General features: G+C 41.2%; 1 protein-coding gene across 11 annotated transcripts in view; it reads left to right on the top strand.

Moving 5' to 3' along the window:
- ehbp1l1a (EH domain binding protein 1-like 1a) overlaps positions 1–23,354 on the top strand; it is a 99,421-nt gene that overhangs the window by 52,423 nt on the left and 23,644 nt on the right. For 4 of the 11 annotated variants that reach the window (XR_004558844.1, XR_004558843.1, XR_004558840.1 and 1 more), the window contains 7 exons: positions 2,211–2,381; positions 4,316–4,486; positions 10,658–10,858; positions 13,800–13,937; positions 14,940–15,146; positions 16,416–16,475; positions 16,562–16,691. Coding sequence is in view for 1 of the 11 variants with exons in the window: in XM_034164107.1 (XP_034019998.1) it covers positions 2,211–2,381; positions 4,316–4,486; positions 10,658–10,858; positions 13,800–13,937; positions 14,940–15,146; positions 16,416–16,475; positions 16,562–16,691 (1,078 nt within the window). In the remaining 10 variants the exon portion in view is untranslated. Of the gene's footprint in view, positions 1–2,210; positions 2,382–4,315; positions 4,487–10,657; positions 10,859–13,799; positions 13,938–14,939; positions 15,147–16,415; positions 16,476–16,561; positions 16,692–19,896; positions 23,337–23,354 lie in introns of those variants that run through there. The other 7 variants (XR_004558839.1, XR_004558838.1, XR_004558837.1 and 4 more) reach the window with 4 other exon arrangements.

The raw sequence follows: 23,354 nt of genomic DNA, 5'->3' as shown, positions 1-23,354 counted from the left end.
TAGCTGCAGCATTTTGAATTAACTGAAGGCTTTTTAGGGAACTTTTAGGACAACCTGATAATAAAGAATTACAATAGTCCAGCCTAGAGGAAATAAATGCATGAATTAGTTTTTCAGCATCACTCTGAGACAAGACCTTTCTGATTTTAGAGATATTGCGTAAATGCAAAAAGGCAGTCCTACATATTTGTTTAATATGCGCTTTGAATGACATATCCTGATCAAAAATGACTCCAAGATTTCTCACAGTATTACTAGAGGTCAGGGAAATGCCATCCAGAGTAAAGATCTGGTTAGACACCATGCTTCTAAGATGATTAAGTTAATTAATCATCAATCATTTAGATGTTACCAGTTGAACCAACTTAAAAAGTTGCGTCAATTGGTAACATCTAAATGAATTAAGTTGTTTGAGCTTAAGTTAATACATTAGGTCCACTCTAACTTACAAACATAAGTCCAAACATCATAATTCATTTTGATGTTACCAGTTGAACCAACTTAAAAAGGTCTGTCAATTGGTAACATCTCAATTAATGAAGTTGTTTGAACTTATGTTAATATGTTAGATTCACTCTTACTTACAAACTTAAATTCAGACAGCCTGATTAATTTAGCTGTTACCAGTTGAACCAACTTAAAAAGTTGTGTGAATTGGTAACATCTAAATGAATTAAGTTGTTTGAACTTACGTTAATAAGTTAGATCCACTCGAACTTACAAACCTAACTTCAGACAATTTAATTCATTTTGATGTTACCAATTGACACTATTCATTTAAGTTGGTTCAAATATTTCAGTGTGGTTGCACACGAGTGCAACTATACTCGATATTTACACAGTGTGTGCGCAGAGTGCGAAAACCCCAACTGTGTGGTGTGGAAACCACCTCTCGACATAGTGTAGCGCTGTGCTGCTTTGACCCTGGGTGTGAGATGGGGAACATAAACTTTTAGTTGATGCTTTCATTTTATAACCGAGAACATTTATCGGAAGTTCAGGACTCCACCGCCTCCCCAAAGAAACAATTTAGAGTCATTCCATATCAGCTCAATGAATACCCCACACATTTCAATCACAGACTTCAATCACATTTTCTGTAAATGTTTGGCACTTTGTCTACATATTTTTGTCTATATATCATTAACTGCCACAGAAAATTTGGTTGTTTTCTGTGATATATTTACAAAGATATGAGGCATTGAAGATAGCAAAAAAATAAATAAATAAATAAAAAATGCTAAGTCGCCTGGTTTGGGTGACAGATTAAGGCATATTTTTGCAGACTGGTTTCCGCCTTGACCATGCATGCCGCTTTTCACTACGTTTTTATTATAATGGGGGTCATGAACAGTGAATGACCTGAATGTATTGACCATTTCTGGGAAACATTTTTAAGGTAGAGGTTTCTATTAGGAATGTGCTCGTCCAATATTTTGGATTGGTATTGGTCCAATATTGATGAAAATGGCTTGATCAGACACTAGAAATGAGTCATGTTGTGGACTATGTGGATTTTTCTGTTGGTCAGTTTGACAATTTGAGTTGATGTCTTGTTAGATGACTAGGTTAACTACGTACATACGGACAAATGTGCTGGTTAACAGATTGTTTTAAAACAGGAGAAAATATATTGGAATAGTATCTGTAGATTAGAGATTAGATTAGCTAGATCTTTATTAATCCCTTGGGAAGTCTCCCTGAGCGAAATTGAGGGTCCAGCAGCATTTTATAGCAGCACAGAGGGTAATACGCACACAGACCATCAAAAGTAGAAGTTAAAATCAATTTGCAAAATGTAAATACAAATATAAATACTAGAAATACTGCTCCGACTGGCTTACTGTTTACTACTGCTCCTCTCCTTCCTGTCCCCTGTCTTCCTATTACTCCTCCTCCCTGAGTGAGTGTATTGGTAGATACTGAAGGTCCAGTGTACACTGTGGTACGTTGGCATCCTGGAGTCTTAGCTATAGTTTCGTAATCCTTCCCAGACTACTGGATTACAATCACATTCTTCCACATTAATTCAGTTTGGTTGATTAGTAGATTTAGTGACTAAGGGGCAAAGTCAGTCGGGGTGGATATGTTTGTAGCCGTTTTTGTTTGCAGGTTAGTTGGTTTTTATCCTCTTGGATCTGGGTGTAGTCATCAGTTTTCATTTGCATTTTCTTTTCTCCACCACGTTGCTTTTTTGGTGCGTGTTTCAGCTCCTCGGAGGCCTCACAGCTTTCACAGTGAATGCTCCCCAGCAGAGGGTGTAGAGGCGCCACCGCTCCCTACCTTTTCTCCTGCTAAATCCTTCTCCACATTTCCGATCTGTCCTGCACCCTCTGGTCCGTCTTACCCTCCTCCCCCTTCCTTTGATATCCAACCAACAGGTACGACATCATGTAACTTAAACTTATTCCAGTTCATTTTTAAAAAGTTCATTCTTAATGTTGTTCCTCATGTGTAAGTGGAATACCTTGAGATTATAACAATAATAAATTTATGACTAATGGAAAAGGATATCTTACATATGAGCACTTTTATTGACCTACACTAGACAAATGAACATGTCCAATCAATTTTGTCCAAACTGCATCAGATAAAATCCATCATATTGTCCATCAGACATCCATATTTTCTATTTGTGGAATTTAACAGTCCTATGGTACACACCACAAGCTCAGGCTTCCTGCATAAATCCACCGTTCACTTCTCTATGTTGCTGTAGGCCAGCAATCTGGGTGCATCTAACAGTTTTTCTTCTCCAAACTGCATCAAATAACATCCAGTATGTTGTCTATCACACGTGTATTTGTCCATCTTGTTTATTTATGGAATTTAACAGTAACTTATGGTACACACCACAAGCTGAGGGCATCTGTTGCTAGCATGTGGTCACCAGTGATGTGCCAGCCGCTACTAGCTGCCACGCCATTAATTAAGCATAGGTTTATTAAAATTTCACAAAGTAGTCATATAAAAATTCACCCGCTGTGCAGTTGTCATGAACAGGGTAACTAGCTAAACACAACAAAACAGGTTTTTGTTTTTTTTTTTTGTACAAGGTTGGATTTTCTGATGTAAAGGAGGACATTTTAAAATGAGCTCACTTTTGGAGTCAGACTCAAGTGGCCAGTTGAGGTAATGCAAGTTTTGGCACTTCTGCATTGCCTTCATTTCTTAGGACTGGGGGTTGACACTCAAATTCAGGCTTTGCACCAGCTGTCATACATGAACTGTTAAAATAGGGTCTGATGTACATGCATTGTTCTGTTTTGTAACTTTCCGAGACTAAATGTTTTTCTGGATTAGCGGTAGTTTCCACCTTGATGCTTCACCATGCGTACCACTTTTTCACTGCGTTTTTATGATAATGGGGTCGTGAATGGTGACTGTTGTTGAGGTGAGACACCTTTAGTTCCTTGGATGGTATCCTTGGCTATTTTGAGGCTTCCTGAATGAGTTGTCCACTTCTAGGAAAGTTCACTGTTTTGCTTTTTTTTTTTTTTTTAACTAGAGGTTCCCATTAGGAATGTGCTGATCCAATATTTTGGATTGGTATTGGTCCAATATTGATGAAAATGGCTCAATCAAACACAAGAAATGAGTTATGTTGTGGACTATGTGGATTTTCCTGTTGTTCAGTTTGACAGTTTGAGTTGACGTTTTGTTAGATGGTTAGGTTAACTAGGTACATACGGACAAATGTCCTGGTTAAACGATTGTTTTAAAACAGGAGAAAAGATATTGGAAAGGTGTCTGTAGATTAGAGATTAGATTAGCTAGATCTTTATTTATCCCTTGGGAAGTCTCCGTTAGAGAAATTGAGGGTCCAGCAGCACTGTATAGCAGCACAGAGGGTAAGAAGCACACAGAGCATTGAAAGTAGAAGTAAAGAACAATTTGCCAAATGTAAATACAAATTTAAATACCAGAAATACTGCTCACTACTGGTTTACTGTTTACTACTGCTCCTCTCCTTCCCATCCCCTGTCTTCCTGTTACTCCTCCTCCCCTGAGTGAGTGTATTGGTAAATACTGAAGGTCCAGTGTACACTGTGGTACGTTGGCGTCCCGGAGTCTTAGCTATAGCTTCATAATCCTTCCCAGATTACTGGATTACAATCACATTCTTCCACATTAATTCAGTTTGTTCGATTAGTAGATTTAGTGACTAAGGGGCAAAGTCAGTCGGGGTGGATATGTTTGTAGCCGTTTGTTTGCAGGTTAGTTGGTTTTTATCCTCTTGGATCTGGGTCTAGTCATCAGTTTTCATTTGCATTTTCTTTTCTCCACCACGTTGCTTTTTTGGTGCGTGTTTCAGCTCCTCGGAGGCCTCACAGCTTTCACAGTGAATGCTTCCCAGCAGAGGGTGTAGAGGCGTCGCCGCTCCCTACCTTTTCTCCTGCTAATTCCTTCTCCACATTTCCGATCTGTCCTGCACCCTCTGGTCCGTCTTACCCTCCTCCCCCTTCCTTTGATATCCAACCAACAGGTACGACATCATGTAACTCAAACTTATTCCAATTTATTTTAAAAAGTTCATTCTTAATGTTGTTCTTCATGTGTAAGTGGAATACCTTGAGATTATAACAATAATAAATTTAATCAAAATCAAATCAAATCAATTTTATTTATATAGCGCCAAATCACAACAAAGAGTTGCCCCAAGGCGCTTTATATTGTAAGGCAAGGCCATACAATAATTACGGAAAACCCCAACGGTCAAAACGACCCCCTGTGAGCAAGCACTTGGCGACAGTGGGAAGGAAAAACTCCCTTTTAACAGGAAGAAACGTCCAGCAGAACCAGGCTCAGGGAGGGGCAGTCTTCTGCTGGGACTGGTTGGGGCTGAGGGAGAGAACCAGGAAAAAGACATTAAATGCAGAGTGGTGCATACAGAGCAAAAAGAGAAAGAAACACTCAGTGCATCATGGGAACCCCCCAGCAGTCTCAGTCTATAGCAGCATAATTAAGGGATGGTTCAGGGTCACCTGATCCAGCCCTAACTATAAGCTTTAGCAAAAAGGAAAGTTTTAAGCCTAATTTTAAAAGTAGAGAGGGTGTCTGTCTCCCTGATCCGAATTGGGAGCTGGTTCCACAGGAGAGGAGCCTGAAAGCTGAAGGCTCTGCCTCCCATTCTACTCTTACAAACCCTAGGAACTACAAGTAAGCCTGCAGTCTGAGAGCGAAGCGCTCTATTGGGGTGATATGGTATAATGAGGTCCCTAAGATAAGATGGGACCTGATTATTCAAAACCTTATAAGTAAGAAGAAGAATTTTAAATTCTATTCTAGAATTAACAGGGAGCCAGTGAAGAGAGGCCAATATGGGTGAGATATGCTCTCTCCTTCTAGTCCCCGACAGTACTCTAGCTGCAGCATTTTGAATTAACTGAAGGCTTTTCAGGGAACTTTTAGGACAACCTGATAATAATGAATTACAATAGTCCAGCCTAGAGGAAATAAATGCATGAATTAGTTTTTCAGCATCACTCTGAGACAACACTTTTCTAATTTTAGAGATATTGCGCAAATGCAAAAAAGCAGTCCTACATATTTGTTTAATATGCGCATTGAATGACATATCCTGATCAAAAATGACTCCAAGATTTCTCACAGTATTACTAGAGGTCAGGGTAATGCCATCCAGAGTAAGGATCTGGTTAGACACCATGTTTCTAAGATTTGTGGGGCCAAGTACAATAACTTCAGTTTTATCTGAGTTTAAAAGCAGGAAATTAGAGGTCATCCATGTCTTTATGTCTGTAAGACAATCCTGCAGTTTAGCTAATTGGTGTGGGTCCTCTGGCTTCATGGATAGATAAAGCTGGGTATCATCTGCGTAACAATGAAAATTTAAGCAATGCTGTCTAATAATACTGCCTAAGGGAAGCATGTATAAAGTGAATAAAATTGGTCCTAGCACAGAACCTTGTGGAACTCCATAATTAACCTTAGTCTGTGAAGAAGATTCCCCATTTACATGAACAAATTGTAATCTATTAGATAAATATGATTCAAACCACTGCAGCACAGTGCCTTTAATACCTATGGCATGCTCTAATCTCTGTAATAAAATTTTATGGTCAGCAGTATCAAAAGCAGCACTGTGGTCTAACAGAACAAGCACAGAGATGAGTCCACTGTCTGAGGCCATAAGAAGATCATTTGTAACCTTCACTAATGCTGTTTCTGTACTATGATGAATTCTAAACCCTGACTGAAACTCTTCAAATAGACCATTCCTCTGCAGATGATCAGTTAGCTGTTTTACAACTACCCTTTCAAGAATTTTTGAGAGAAAAGGAAGGTTGGCGATTGGCCTATAATTAGCTAAGATAGCTGGGTCAAGTGATGGCTTTTTAAGTAATGGTTTAATTACTGCCACCTTAAAAGCCTGTGGTACATAGCCAACTAATAAAGATAGATTGATCATATTTAATGGTAGGGCTTCCTTGAGCAGCCTGGTAGGAATGGGGTCTAATAGACATGTTGATGGTTTGGAGGAAGTAACTAATGAAAATAACTCAGACAGAACAATCGGAGAGAAAGTGTCTAACCAAATACTGGCATCACTGAAAGCAGCCAAAGAGAACGATATGTCTTTGGGATGGTTATGAGTAATTTTCTGTCTAATAGTTAAAAGTTTATTAGCAAAGAAAGTCATGAAGTCATTACTAGTTAAAGTTAAAGGAATACTCGGCTCAATAGAGCTCTGACTCTTTGTCAGCCTGGCTACAGTGCTGAAAAGAAACCTGGGGTTGTTCCTATTTTCTTCAGTTAGTGATGAGTAGTAAGATGTCCTAGCTTTACGGAGGGCTTTTTTATAGAGCAACAGACTCTTTTTCCAGGCTAAGTGAAGATCTTCTAAATTAGTGAGACGCCAATTCCTCTCCAACTTATGGGTTATCTGCTTTATGCTGTGAGTTTGTGAGTTATACCACATAACATAACATAAAGAAGGAATCGTATCCTTAAACCTAGTTACAGCGCTTTCTGAAAGACTTCTACTGTAATGAAACTTATTCCCCACTGCTGGGTAGTCCATCAGAGTAAATGTAAATGTTATTAAGAAATGATCAGACAGAAGGGGGTTTTCAGGGAATACTGTTAAGTCTTCAATTTCCATACCATAAGTCAGAACAAGATCTAAGGTATGATTAAAGTGGTGGGTGGACTCATTTACATTTTGAGCAAAGCCAATCGAGTCTAACAATAGATTAAATGCAGTGTTGAGACTGTCATTCTCAGCATCTGTGTGGATGTTAAAATCGCCCACTATAATTATCTTATCTGAGCTAAGCACTAAGTCAGACAAAAGGTCCGAAAATTCACAGAGAAACTGACAGTAACGACCAGGTGGACGATAGATAATAACAAATAAAACTGTTTTTTGGGACTTCCAATTTGGATGGACAAGACTAAGAGTCAAGCTTTCAAATGAATTAAAGCTCTGTCTGGGTTTTTGATTAATTAATAAGCTGGAGTGGAAGATTGCTGCTAATCCTCCTCCTCGGCCGTGCTACGAGTGTTCTGGCAGTTAGTGTGACTCGGGGGTGTTGACTCATTTAAACTAACATATTCATCCTGCTGTAACCAGGTTTCTGTAAGGCAGAATAAATCAATATGTTGATCAATTATTATATCATTTACTAACAGGGACTTAGAAGAGAGAGATCTAATGTTTAATAGACCACATTTAACTGTTTTAGTCTGTGGTGCAGTTGAAGGTGCTATATTATTTTTTCTTTTTGAATTTTTATGCTTAAATATATTTTGCTGGTTATTGGTGGTCTGGGAGCAGGCACCATCTCTACGGGGATGGGGTAATGAGGGGATGGCAGGGGGAGAGAAGCTGCAGAGAGGTGTGTAAGACTACAACTCTGCTTCTTGGTCCCAACCCTGGATAGTCACGGTTTGGAGGATTTAAGAAAATTTGCCAGATTTCTAGAAATGAGAGCTGCTCCATCCAAAGTGGGATGGACGCCATCTCTCCTAACAAGACCAGGTTTTCCCCAGAAGCTTTGCCAATTATCTATGAAGCCCACCTCATTTTTTGGACACCACTCAGACAGCCAGCAATTCAAGGGGAACATGCGGCTAAACATGTCACTCCCGGTCCGATTGGGGAGGGGCCCAGGGAAAACTACAGAGTCCGACATTGTTTTTGCAAAGTTACACACCGATTCAATGTTAATTTTAGTGACCTCCGATTGGTGTAACCGGGTGTCATTACTGCAGACGTGAATTACAATCTTATCAAATTTACGCTTAGCCTTAGCCAGCAGTTTCAAAAATTTCCTTCAATGTCGCCTGCTCTGGCCCCCGGAAGACAATTGACTATGGTTGCTGGTGTCGCTAACTTCACATTTCTCAAAACAGAGTCGCCAATAACCAGAGTTTGTTCCTCGGCGGGTGTGTCGCCAAGTGGGGAAAAACGGTTAGAGATGTGAACGGGTTGGCGGTGTACACGGGGCTTCTGTTTAGGACCACGCTTCCTCCTCACAGTCACCCAGTCGGCCTGCTTTCCCGGCTGCTCGGGATCTGCTGGAGGGGAACTAACGGCGGCTAAGCTACCTTGGTCTGCACCGACTACAGGGGCCTGGCTAGCTGTAGGATTTTCCAAGGTGCGGAGCCGAGTCTCCAATTCGCCCAGCCTGGCCTCCAAAGCTACGAATAAGCTACACTTATTACAAGTACCATTACTGTTAAATGAGGCCGAGGAATAACTAAACATTTCACACCCAGAGCAGAAAAGTGCGGGAGAGACACGAGAAGCCGCCATGCTAAACCGGCTAAGTGCTAGTAGCTGCGCTAAGCTAGCGGATTCCTAAAAACACACAAAGTGAATAATGTGTAAATAATTTAGAGGTGATTCAGCAGAGGGAGTGCTTTAGTTAAGGCACGTGAAGATTACACTGTGAAACAAATTGTTATCTAGTTAACTAGATCAATCTAACTACGCAGATTAAACAGCTAACAGATACAGCAAAACACCGCTGTGCTCCGGAACAGGAAGTGATACAATACCGCAGTGAGAGCCAACCACCAGTAGAGGTCAGTCACTGACAAATATTTGATATTTGATAAATTTATGACCGATGGAAAACGACATCTTACATATGAGCACTTTTATTGACCTACCCTAGACAAATGAACATGTCCGATCTCTTTTATCCAAACTGCATCAAATAAAATCCATCATATTGTCCATCAGACCACACAGACTTTACATCATTGAAGGCCCCTTAACACCAAGTTGGGCGAATCAGGCCGAATGGGCCAAACCTGATAAATTCGAGCTGCTTTTGGGAGGGAGAGACATTCGGGCAGGAGCGAACGAATGGCTTCCAACTGTCGTCCAAATACCCAGAATGTGACACGTAGCCGGCCCGAATGGATTGGGCAATTTAGATGTCATTTGTGTAGCATTCTATGCCATTTGGCCAAATCGGTCGCCATTTGTGTCGCTTGGGGGGCCACAAGACACACCCGATGGCCGTTTGTGTTGCCTGGGGGGAGGGGGGCACTCAGACGCCATGCCTGTTGCATTTGGCCCTTATTTGAGATTGGGACTAGTGTTAAGCAGGTGCGATCCACCTCATCCGTGCCCACCCACGCCATCCGGCCGCGGCCTGTGGTGGCTGCCTATTGCGGTATGTTGTCCAGACTGTTTCGACTGCTGTCAGGGTGTCGTTCCGGCCGCCTTGGCTGCAGTCAGGCTGCGGTAAGACAGCTCCTTGCCCTCCCTGTGAGCTTTCGGCACCTCGACCGCACCTTGATTCTGATGTCATGTGCACTACAGTCGAGCTGGTGGTACAAATGGGCTCAGCTGCTGTAAGTCCACTGCGACTGCTGTTGGAGGATTTTGGATTGCACGTGGACTTTGGCTGACTGTGGTTCGATTGGCCATTTGGGTGGCATTCGCCCTGTAGTGTGACGGCTGGCTTGATCACGACTTTCAGCCATGTCTAATCCTGGCCAAACATTTCATACAGCCCCTCGACCGTAGTCCGAATGGTCCCACTTGGGTACGACTCGCTGTATGAATGTTGCAACTACAGTCAGATGATGGTACAGCCTCATCTCGACTGCTATTCGATTGGGTTTCAAATGCAAGCGTACCGCGTCTGTGGTGTGCATATGCTGTGCATGTGCCGACTGCTGTACGAGGCGTTCAAATGCGGCTCGACTTTTCACGAATGTTGTTTGAATGCTCCTTCATGCGCCATTCGACCTCATTCACGCTACGTGTGAAGGGGCCTTAATGAAGGAGGCCCAAATTAACACACAGTAATTGGTAACCTTTTCTTCTAAAGTTCCACCAGAAATTCAGGATCACAAATAAGGAACTGCTAAAATAGCTGGAGGCGTCTTATAGAGTAGAAATGTGATAATGTCCACCTTTAACAGAACTGTCCATCAAGTCATTAATTCAAAATCGACATCAAAAAGCCTCAGTACAAATTTGTTTGAGCATTCGTAACTTGACTTGCGGTTCTGTTGGACTTTCTGGACAAATGTTGATTTATTCTGGTGTTAATTTGGGCCTCCTTCCTGTTGGAAGTCAGGCTCTTCCTTGAAGTTCTTTTTAGGTGTTGCATGAATTAGACCTGATTCTGGTTTGTTTTCGTCTTCCATCATTTCTGTCTTCTTCTGTCAGCCTCTCTTGCTGCAGCTTGTCCCAGTGCCTGGAGAGCAGGGAGTGTTCCTTCCTCATCTCCCTTCTCTACGTCCTCAGCTCCTCCCAGCTCCTTCCCTCCTCCTGTACTTCAGCGTAAAACTCCCTTCACATCTGTGGTGGAACCGAGCTCCGCTCTGACCAGACCCACTAGTCTGCCATATGCCTCTGAGACAGGCGCAGGTAGCAGGCAGCGCTTACTGCAGGTGTACAAATCCAATAATGTAAAAAATGGTCTTATGAGGCGCAGAGCATACTGTGCACCCAGAAAGTACTCACAGCACTTCACTTTTTCCACATTTTGTTATGTTGCATCCTTATTCCAAAATGGAGCAAATTCATGTTCCCCCTCAAAATTATACCCACAACACCCCATAATGATAACATGAAAAAAGTTTTTTTTTTAATTTTTCCAAATTTGTTAAAAATAATAAACTAAGAAATCACATGTACATAAGTATTCTCACACTTTGGTCAATACTTTGATGCACCTTTTGGCAGCAGTTACAGCCTCAAGTCTTCTTGAATGTGATGCCACAAGCTTGGTGCACCTATCTTTGGAAAGTTTTGTCCATTGCCTCTGCAGCACCTCTCAAGCTCCATCAGGTCGGATGTGGAGCGTCAGTGCACAGACATTTTCAAATCTCTCCAGAGATGTTCAATCAGATGGGCTCTGGATGGGCCACTCAAGGACATTCACAGAGTTGTCCTGAAGCCACTTCTTTGATATCTTGGCTGTGTGCTTAGGGTCATTGTCCTGCTGAAAGATGAACCGTCGCCCCAGTCTGAGGTCAAGAGCGCTCTGGAGCAGGTTTTCATCCAGGATGTCTCTGTACATTGCTGCACTCATCTTTCCCTCAATCCTGACTAGTCTCCCATTTCCTGTTGCTGAAAAACATCCCCACAGCATGATGCTGCCATGACCATGCTTCACTGTAGGGATGATGCCTGGTTTCTTCCAAACACTATGCCCGGCATTCACACAAAAGTGTTCAATCTTTGTCTGATCAGACCACAGAATTTTGTTTCTCTTGGTCTGAAAGTCCTTCAGGTGCTTTTTGTCAAACGCCAGGTGGGCTGTCATGTGTCTTTTACTAAGGCTTCCATCTGGTCACTCTACCATGCAGGCCTGATTGGTGGATTGCTGCAGAGATGGTTGTCCTTCTGGAAGGTTTTCCTCTCTCCACAGAGGAATGCTGGAGCTCTGACAGAGTGACCATCAGGTTCTTGGTCACCTCCCTGACTAAGGTCCTTCTCCCCGATCACTCAGTTTAGACGGGTGGCCAGCTCTAGGAAGAGTCCTGGTGGATCTGAACCTCTTCCACGAACAGATGATGTAGGCCACTGTGCTCATTGGGACCTTCAAAGCAGTAGAAATGTTTCTGTACTCTTCCCCAGATTTGTGTCTCCACACAATCCTGTCTCGGAGGTCTATAGACAATTTCTTTGACTTCATGCTTGGTTTGTGTACTGACATGCACTGTCAACTGTAGGACCTTATATGTAGACAGGTGTGTATTTTTCCAAATCATGTTTACCCCAGGTGGACTCCAGTTAAGCTGTAGAAACATCTCAAGGATGATTAGTGGAAACAGGATGCACCTGAGCTCAATTTTGAGCTTCATGCCAAAGGCTGTGAATACTTATACACCTGTGATTTCTTAGGGTTTTTTTATTTTTATTTTTAATAAATTTGCAAAAGTCTAAAAAAAAAACAACCTTTTTCACATTGTCATTATGGGGTATTGTGTGTAGAATTTTGAGGAAAAATATGAATTTAATCCATTTTGAAATAAGGCTGTAACAAAAAATGTGGAAAAAATGCATCGCTGTGGATACTTTCTGGATGCACTGTCAACTTCACTTTTTCATTGCCAAGTGCTGAATGTGATATCTCACCGGCTATACCATAACTCACGTCCCTCTTAATTTTGCCTCTTAGTTGCATATATTAATTGATTCCATGTGACAAAGTAAAGTCATTTGTGGTCTTGTGTGTGTGTATGTATGTATATAATTCATTTCTTTCTTTCTTTTTGTCCAGGAGATATTATAAAAATTATTAAGGGATTTAAAAAAAAAATTGATTGACCTATTCTTTTACTAGCACAGGTGCAGTGTGAAGTATCATACCATTTTTAAAATTTGGAATATTTTAACACTTTTTCCAAATTAGCATCAGGAAATTTCTATTAAAATTGTCCTGCTCAATTTTCTTTAAAAATAAATAAATAAAAACATTGCAAGCAAATCTTTTTACTTAAGGCTTAAGGAGAGGCAAAGTTTATTCAAGTAATTAAATTTAAGTGAATAAATGAGAAATTCTGATTTGTTGTTTAGTGCTTTCAAATATTAAATATTAAAAAAAAAAACTGCTGCACCGATTTTACAAAAATGTTTCAACCCATTTATTTTTCATATAAACCTCATATATAATGTATGAATTTCATTCATTTTGGCAAAAGGCTGTAACAAAAAAAATGTGGAAAAAATGAGAGGAGGAGAGATGCAGTGATAGTTTTCATTTAATTTTATGATTTTTTTTTTTTTACACTTTTTCAAATTTTGAACTTAGTAATTTTTTTACTATAAAATGTTTTTGGCCAAATTTACAAAGCTTTTCCACAGGATTCTTACATAATTATGATATGATCTCATGCAGTGGATTATATTCTTATTTTTTTAGACTAAGCGTTCATTAGATAAATATAAATCAAGGTTTTGAGCATTTCTAGCATATAAAGAGAGGTATCTAGGAGTGGATTTTGGCAGGTGGATTGAAGTCTCTGTTTACTGCTTGCTTGCTTCACTTATTATTATATCAGATTAGATTAGATATAAGTTTATTGATCCCTTGGGAAGACTCCGTCAGGGAAATTGAGGTTCCAGCAGCACACAGAACAGAACATCAAAAGTGAAAGTAAAAACAGTTTGCAAATATAAATATTAATACACAAATATAAATATAAATACCAGACATACTGATCAATACTGGTTTACTGGCTACTACCAGTGTCCAAATAAAACAATAATATTTATCTTCCTCTATTTCTACTCTCTCTTCATGCCTTAACTTGTGTTTCTTCTGCCATCTGCCTTTTATCCCCGCTTTACTTTTTTATAGCTTCCTGGCAAAGTGAGTGGAGGCCTCCTAAATCTCAGGCCCCTCTTGTACAGCCCACACTCTCTCCTGAGTTCCTCCTTGCCAGCGATCCTGGACAGGCGTCAGTGCTGCAGAAAAAGCAGCGCATAGAGACACCATGTAACGCCGCTCTACCTTTAACTCCATGCTTCCCAGACTGTTGTATGTGTGTTCTTTCCATCCCTCTGCTCTGTGATTGCAGTGATTATGGTGTCTCAATTCAACCTCTTGAGCTTTTATGTTTTTATCATTTTATGCCGGAAAAGGCTTCTTTATCTCATATTTTATTGAAAAAAGCCTTTTTGAAAAAGCAGCGCATAGAGACACCATGTAACACCGCTCTACCTTTAACCCCACGTTTCCCAGATTCTTGTATGTGTGTTCTTTCCATCCCTCTGCTCTGTGATTGCAGTGATTATGGTGTCTCAATTCAACCTCATGAGCTTTTATATTTTTATCATTTTATGCCAGAAAAGGCTTCTTTATCTCATATTTTATTGAAAAAAAGCCTTTTTGACATCAAAGGGAAAAGGCATCTCTAAAAAATGGAATGGAAACATGAAGGTCGTTTCAAATAAAATCTCTCCTGATGCAGTATGAGCAGCCAAATATAAAATGACCCTTTTTTTTCTTATATTGCAGCCAATACGATACCTTTTTGAGACACTGCATGGACTCACCATTCTTCTGCCACGCTGTCATCTACTTTATTAACATGAGCTGTGACTCAACTACTGGTGAACTAACTAGCCATTGTTCAGCGTCTAACCCTCCGTTATCCTTATTTGTTTGGTTTTTCACTTATGACTCTAATCTGTATTCATCTCACGCCGCTTTATTGTCTCTCTTGATGCTTTTGGCTTCTTTCCATGTGCTGTTTTTTCTGCTTAATGTCATCTGTCTCTGAGTTACTGTAGTTTGATTTTCCACACTGTGCTTCGAGCTGCAATGTTGGAGAAAATGTTGTAGAAATCTCACATTATTAGATTTAAGTCTTGGTACTTATCAGTGATTACCCCCTCTCCTCACTATTCCCTCTGTCTTCCCCTCTTTTTTCCTCCTTTTTCCTCTTTCCCATCAACCCTCTGTCCCATTATGTTTTTTGCTCCCTGTCATCTCCAGCCTCTCTGTTTGTTGGTCAGTCTGTAGAGCAGAAACACCAGAAAAGGTCTGGATTTGTTCCTTCCTGGACTTCTCAGGACACACCTACAGTAGACACTCTTTCATCTTCTCCTGTAAATCGTTATTTTGCTGTTACATTACCTGGGCCTTCTCCTCAACCTCAGTCACCCCATCCTGCCATAGCCTCCCCCCGTGATGAAGATGCAGGTACAGAACCTGAACAAAATCAGTGTTGTTCCTGATTTTATATAAAACAACAAAATGTGCCTGAATCCATCAAATATCAGGATTCAGTAGATTCAGTATTTTTCTGTTGGGGGTTGCGTGTTCCACCATTTTGCAGTTGAGTCCGGAGTGTGTGTGTTTATGGGTGCTATCCTCTTGGTGTCTCTCTGTCTTGTGCACCTGTCATGGTCACACCTGTCAGCTGTGCACAGTGTCTCACAGCTCCACCGTGTTCGTGCGCCCCCGGCACCCGCAGTCAGGTTCCCGTTGCTCCGTTAGCCTGTGCCTTTTTATTCTGCCACTTGATTATGTATTTCTGTTTGGCACTGCACTCAGTTCTTATGTTGGTTTTGTTACTTCCTCCATCGGACTTTGTGATTATTGCTTTTTATTTTTGCTCAAATGTCACTTTTAGTCACTTTGTGTTCATTCAGTTCTCGTGTGTTGTGTTCGTCCTTCCCCTGATTTGTTACACCTGTTACTCATTAGTTTGTTTGGTATATAAGTCACAGTCATTTGTTTCCGATTGCATTCAGTTCCTCATTCCTGCCACAGGTTCCTGATTACCCATAAGTGTCTTTACCCTGCAGTAGTTTTTGACAGTTTAAAAATTGCGGTGGCTGTAGTTCGCGTCTCAAACGTACCGCTGGGCAAGTAGAATTTTGGTGGGGCCAGTAACTTCTCAAAGTTACTGTCCCTATGGACCAGTGGCAAAAAGTGGCCAATGTCTAACCCTGAATCAGGAAGCAATATTATAATCATTATTGAAAAGACAGACAGACATGTTTTTTTTCACATGAACTGTGATGTTACGTTTATTCAGTCATTCTTTTTTTTTTGGACCAACTTGTTACATTTAAGGGTCAAGAATGGGTTGGAGTCTATCTCAGCAGTTATTGGGAGAGAGTCGGGGTACACCCTGGACAGGCGCCTCGCACGGCTAACTGAGAATTTGATTGTTTTAATTAAGTGAATAAAAGGTATTTTAATTAATGTGACTTCACCTTGTCATTTTCATAGCCACTGTTAGAAAAGTCCCTTTTTTTTTTAAATTAGATAAGAAAAAAGAAGTAGGCTTAATGTCCACGCCTGAATTTTCAACTTTTCTGTCGTGGTGACATGGGGGTTCCTCCAGCTGGTAACTTTAGGTAAATTAATTCTGTGCTGTGGCGGCCACGACCACATGAACATGGAACTTTATGGTAAGTATAACAAAATATTACAGTATCGTCTGCTTTTCTACTCTTCCAGAATTTAAACCACAGCTGAGCACTCTGAATGAAGAGGATAACCAGTGCACAACGCCGACATGTGAGTGTGAATATGAAATCCATAGAGTTACCAGGACCTAGAGTACTTACAGTGGCTCCATGTCTAAATTTATATGATTTGTTCAGCTCCTGATCCCAGATCTCTCTCTGGAATGGGAACCAACATTATTCAAAACCTGAGGCCAGACCCATCCAGGGCTTCTGAACGATTACGGGATCCCCCGTTTGGAATAGAGGTGGTCAAGGCGTCAGCAAGGTGAGTAAATCCAGAATACTGCACATTCATAGCAAAGCATCAGTTGAGATGTTCTTTGTAGTTGATGTGTTCGGCACGACTGCATGAATAATCGGGCCTCAGATACTTTAACACTGATAACATGACTGATTGAATGCTTTTGGTCAAGCAATTCACTCAACATACCTTTTCATCGGCACTCTGTGTGATTCATTTGGCTCTGACGGTTGGGTAACCTCTGTGGTTAGCACTCCTACCTCACACCAAGAAGATTGTGGGTTTGGTTCCATCAAAAGTCCAGTTCCCTTCTGTCTGAAATTCTCGCCTCTAGGTAGTGACTCACTCAACCAAAGTGGTTATCAGTACTTGTACTTTTAGAGCTCTCAGAAGGTTTATCAAGTAATTCATAGGAAAACAAATCCAAACATCTGTAAAACTTCATATAAGCATGTAGGTTTACAGGTTGTGTAGCATAATTTTTGTCCCTTCATTTTCCTGTCCTTTGAATTATCGGATTTTATCAGCAACCTCTTGTTGCAGTTGTTAGATTAGATTAGATTAGATATAACTTGATAGTTGTGGTGGTGTTGTGGACAAAAATTGTATATATGGGAGCAGGACTTTGTCAAGAGTGTCCAAGACTCACCAAGACTATTCCTAGGACCAGCCATGATTTTGTAGTTGTGGTGTTGTGGACAAAATTTGTGTATATGGGAGCAGGACCTTATCAAGCGTGTCCAAGACTCACCAAGACATCCCTAAGACCAGCCATGATTTGATAGTTGTGGTGGTGTTGTGGACAAAAATTGTGTATATGGGAGCAGGACCTTAAGAAGAGTGTAATCTCATTTACTAAACAATCGCAAGTCATGGTGTAACATGTTTTGTCTTGTGATTGACTCTATATGTTTAGGCATGTACTAGCAGTAGCATATGAAAAGAAATTCATATTGAGTTGATGGAAGACTGCTTTGGACTTAAGGGGAGGTTTGATCCACCAGAATTATAATAAAGTTTGCTCAATATGGTAAAATGCACATTTATGCGACCTGAGCTTTGATTTTGTATGATGTCCTTGTATGTGTTTGCAGGGACTTGGGAGATTCTTACTGCATATTACTACGGGATAGGGATGTTGCATAAAGCTGGGCCGCCACTGCCGATATCTGACATTAGATTGTGTATGTTTGTGGTGCAAAAAAATTTCGAATCTGGTACCCAGTCAGAGCCGGAAAACAGGTCAGATCTCTGGTAAAAATCAATTTTAAAAAATTATTGCATTATAGACCATTGTAAGCAATCTGAAAAGTTTCAAACATGTTTAAAACATTTGTGATGTTGGGACATAGCGTGATCTACAAAATGTGAGCGTTAGTGCATCTTGAACTAAACAATTTCTGCTTGAATGTAGATTTGGCTGCTCAGTTATTTTGATGCCAGGCTACACTTGAAGCTTAAATTAAAATATAATGCTGATTTTTTTTTTTTTTTTTTTTTTTTTTCTGTTTTGGTGTGAGTAGTAGGCAATTTCATTGGAGCGTGTTGACAACTGACTGGAGCAGGGCAGCTGTTTGCAGTGGCCAGTGGTCAGCAGGGGGGAGGGCGGAGATCATACAGCTCCATCACATGTTCACATGTAGGGTATCTGTGTAACAAACATAGATGGCGGTGGACACGTGGGTACAAGGTGCAGTGATGGGACCTACCTACCTGGCCTTGTGATTCTCCTCTGAAACATAAATCTATCACAACCCATGAATAGCATGTTGCACTCTTCATCAGAAGACAGTTTTGGGATATTAACAGATACATTTTGGCTTTGTGGAAATGTGTGGTGATGATTATGGGAGTACTGCATAGATTGTATGAAGTAGTGCTTGTACAGTGCATGTGCACAAGCACTCATGTCAGGTGTAGTTAGCAGTAATAGTAAAAAAACAAATTTTGCTTGCTCTTGTAATGAATTGCACTCCATTTTCTCATTGAAAATGCAAATTGTGGCCATGAATCTGCAATGGGAGCCCACTTTAAGGTGCAAAACGTATCAAAACCATTTGAAAAATCAGTGTCTGTTGTAAAATCTGGTGGTTTCTGCCTCCGCCTCCTTTTGAGCATCCTTTCTTGTCATGGCTATGCTTCCAAATTGAACAAAAAATTGAATGGCATGTGTGTCACACCATTGGTTGCACACAAATGGAATTTTGTCTGAATCCTCACTGATGTGGAGTTGGCTAACTGTTGGACATTAGCAGATGTGCAGTACAAGTGCTGGTTTTGTGTCATGTTGATGTAACAGCTGGTGCATCGTGCTCTTTGGCAAGTACTGGTTTTTCGGAAATGCTTGCACGGCTTGTGTCTCTTTCTCCTCCATGTCACATTGCAGTTGAGCTCTGTGACCTGCTGGATTACTGCTGTTGAACCTTTAAACGTACGTTTAGATATCACACCATTGGCTTCCATTTGTTTGTTTCTCAGACCTGAGAGCATGGCCTCAATTCTGCCCCTTAACCCCAATATGACCTCTGCCCCTGGGTTACAATATTGTGAGACTTCAAAAACACAGAGGACTCAAACAGGGAAAAGGCCAAGGACATTCCGTAAAGTCCATCCAACAGCTCCTTCCCTTGGTTCCGACTCCAAGCAAAGCACTGATGTTCAGGAATCCACATGTATGCCAGCCAAGGATCTTTGGGACAAACCACAATATCACTTCTCCAAGATCTCCATTCAATTAGGTGCGCCCATCGCCCAACAAGACCATAAGGAGAGTAACACCCTTCCTTCGTCCAAAACCCAGTCATCTCCTGTATCACCTCAGGCAAGATTGCCACAGTTGCCACCAATTTCTATGACTTGTGACACAAAGCCAATGAGGTGGACAGACTTGACCTACAATAAAGATCCTCTCACTTTTAAGAGAAGTTCTGAAACAATATCAATGGATTTGGGGTAAGTGTAGCTATTAGCTAAACCCTTATTGTATTTATCTTAGTTATATCACCTTTTTGAGACTTTTTAAGTTGTTCTGAAACCAGTCATTGGTATCTCCTATTTCTTCAGAAAGGAGAGTGTTGCTTTCTCAGTGTCAGCTTGCCCGAGAGAGACCAGTTCTGATCTTCCTTCAGGGGTGATCAACAAAGTACCTCAAGCTCAGCCTGGTGATCTATCAATTAAGAAGAACTCAGAGTTTGAAAAGCCACCAATGGAGTCTCTAAAAATCAACCCTGATGTTCCCGTACCAATCATGGGGAGGAAACTGGGGTATAGCACTGATGCCTCTGAAGATGTTCCTTCAACAATTAATTATTTTGACAGCATGTCAAAACAAGAAGAATCTCAAGAGAATTTTGCACTCGCTTCTACAGCTTTCGCCACTCGATCTGAACTGGAGAAAGAAGGAACTGAAAAACCATCAGTCTTAGGCATCGGCAATGAAGAAGAGTGTACATACATATCTAAGGTTGAACTTGTGCCAGTATCGCCAAGAGGAAATTCTTTTTCACATTTCCAATCCACTTTAGAACTTGAACAGGCTGAAGGAATAGTGAGTGTACCGAGTATAACTAGCTCACTGGCAAATTACCCACGGTTTTCCAGTATTTGCGGAATGCCATCTTTACATCCGTCAGAAAATATATCTTGGCCCAGTGGTAGATTATTGCTGGAGTTACCCCGTCAAAGATTACCATTACTTCTGTGTTCACATTGTGTTATTCCCCTTTGTGATGGTAGAGTCAAAAACATGGTGGACATGGCACCATCATGTCCCCCCTCTGTTAGTGTTCCTGGATTTCCATCTGTGCCGAAATGCATGCTAAGTATGGTTCATCATTTGCTTTCATGTCCCTACAATTCCCAGATTCCAGGGTTACCCTCTGTGAGACCAGTGATTGGATATAAGAAATACGTCTGGGACACAGGTGCTCTGTGGAATAAGCCATTACTGACACAAAAAGTATTTCCTTCACAGATACATAGTATACAGGAATACGCTTTAAAAGATATCAACATGATTAAACTCATGGTGGCCATATTGCCAACATGTTGTGCAAAGGCATGTACTCCAGGGTTTCCGTCTGCACAACAACGGAAGGTTTCAGTGACTCCAAGTATGACCAGCTTTCTACCTACATGCCCCAAATCGACGATGGTTCCAGGTATGCCATGCCAACAAATAGGTAAAATATGGAATGAAAAGATGCATACCTGTAGGGATTTCATTTTCGATAGACCATTGAGAAAGAATTTGGTTGTGGTACAGGAAAAGTCACAAAAGGACAGTGAACATATAAAGTATATGGCCAATATGTTGCCATCTTGTCCCTGGAAGGCCACCAGCCCTGGGTTTCCTTCTGCCTTGCAAAATGTTTCCAGTCGACAAGGTTTCCCATCTACGCTGAGCCAACATCCTAGTATGGCTAATTTTCTACCAACATGCCCCAGTAAAACCAGAATATTTGGTTTCGCTTCTAAAGAGCCAGTCAGTGATACTGAGGAGAATTTCGATGTGACTCTGCATATTTTATTGGAAAAACCCTTCATAGCACGTGAAGTGTTAATTGATGAAACCTTTCTAGGTGATGCTGAAGATCTACACAAAAAAGCCATGTTTAGTTCAGAAGCAGGGTTGTCGTGTCACCAAAAGACTCTTGTTGGTTGGCCAACAGGACCAGAGAGATCTTTACCAAGTATTAGTCTTGTCTCTCTATGTACTGAAGGGGCACAAATTCCTGGTATGACATCTAAAGTTCCAAGCATCTTAGAAAACAAAGACTGGCATGCCCTGAAGACGTCAGTTAAGAAAAAAATAGAGAAGACAACAAATGCAGTCCTGGTTCAGGAGATTCCATGGAAAGACGAGGACCGTGTTGTGGACATGATGGATATGCTGCCAAGTTGCCCAGTGCAAGCCAAGGTTTTTGGGTTACCTTCAGCTCCACAAGAACCGCCCAGTATGGTTAATATCAGACCCTCATGCCCTCGACATAGTAGAGTCGCTGGTTTGCCTTCAAGGAGACTCTGTTTTTTCAGCTGCAAGGAATGGTTTGCCTATAAAAGTTCATGTTGGGAGAGGACACAGAGGAAACAAGACTTGCACAAAATTGTAAATGTAGTCTCTTGCTTTGATTCAAATATTGCATTATTACCATGTTGCCCAAAGAACTCGAGTATACCTGGCTTCTCGTCTGCTCTGACGCAGACATTAACTGATCGCCCAAGTATTGTGAAATTGTTGCAGACTTGTACAAAGGAATCCAAAATTCCTGGTATACCGTTGAAAGACCCAACTAATCTGTTGGAGTGGGTAGTGGAAAGGAAGTCACTGCTTCTCCCCAGGAAGCCGTGTGCAACCCTGTTTCCTGTAGAGGCTATTAGTGTGGTCAACTTTGATGGTGATATGGTTACAACCATGTGGTCCATGTTGCCATCTTGCCCACGGAAGGCACGCTTACCTGGGTTTCCAGCACTACTCCATTGGATGTTGGTAGATAAACCAAGGATGATCAGTTTGCTGCCTACTTGTCCAACAAAATCAAGAATTTGTGGAATGGCTTCTATAATTTCCAGTAAGTCAGATGGAGCAGACTGGAATCGGCACAAAAGGGCAATATGGGAAAAACCATGTCCAGACCCAGAAAGACTTTCAGTAACACACACTCAAAAGATATATTTATGCAGTGAGGCAATGGTGGAAATAATGGTGTCAATGTTGCCGCCATGTCCCAAACATTGTAATATTTATGGATTTCCCTCTAAGTTGGGACAGAGACCAGCGCAGCCTTTGATGAAAGAAGTCCCCAACATGGTTACATCATTAGCTACTTTACCAAAACACAGTAAAGTTCCAGGTCTATCTGCAAGGAACACTACAGCAGAATGTGATGCCTGGGATGCTGCCAAAAATGTAGTTTTGGGTAATCCACTGAAAAGAATACCCAGGATTGTTTGTGAAGAGTTTGGAGTCGAAGAAATACCATATCGTGAGAGGGAAATAATGCTAAGTATACTTCCATCATGTCCAAGACAAGCTCTCAGTGCTGGATTTCCATCTGCTGAAAGACCTCAAGCATTGAGTAGTGTAGCTGAAAAAAATCCAAATTTGGGACAGACAAGAGATTCATATGATTCTCTTGAAGGACTCATTTGTCCAGATGTTCTAAAGTCCATATCTGTCTCAAGAGAAACCAACATAACTGGTTTTCCATCTGTGACATCCTCTGAGGAAGATGCTTTGGAAGTAGGTACAACCAGTTCTTTCTCGTATAGCACAAGCTATTCCAGTGTTGGTGGCATTCCATCTTCAGAGAAGGTTGACAGAGGACATGGGAGATGTCCTCAACTATCATTGGAAATACAGTCCTGTTTTAAGCTGTCCGACAGAGAGATGTCTATGAGGTTTACTTCCCCCAACGAAAATGTACCAGAGAATGTGATCACTGAAACACCGTCCAGTCCTGTTGAGGCAATCGTCACAAACATTTCATCATCAGCTTCCGAAGTCCAAGTGGACCAGCCATCACACCATGAGACCAGTCCAGGCAAATTAGATTTCAGCATAAAAGAAGCAGCCGAATCCGATGCCGCTTTGCCATCAGAGATGCGTACACATGAATACAGCTACTGGATACCAATTGAGGCTGAGCAAGTACCAGTCCCAGAAAAACGGTGAGTGAAGTGTAGCGT

This window comes from Thalassophryne amazonica, chromosome 23 (genome assembly GCF_902500255.1).
Source record: "Thalassophryne amazonica chromosome 23, fThaAma1.1, whole genome shotgun sequence".
Classification (NCBI taxonomy): domain Eukaryota; kingdom Metazoa; phylum Chordata; class Actinopteri; order Batrachoidiformes; family Batrachoididae; genus Thalassophryne; species Thalassophryne amazonica.
The sequence above is the reverse complement of the archived record's forward strand: the minus strand, read 5'-3'. Positions and strand labels throughout refer to the sequence as shown.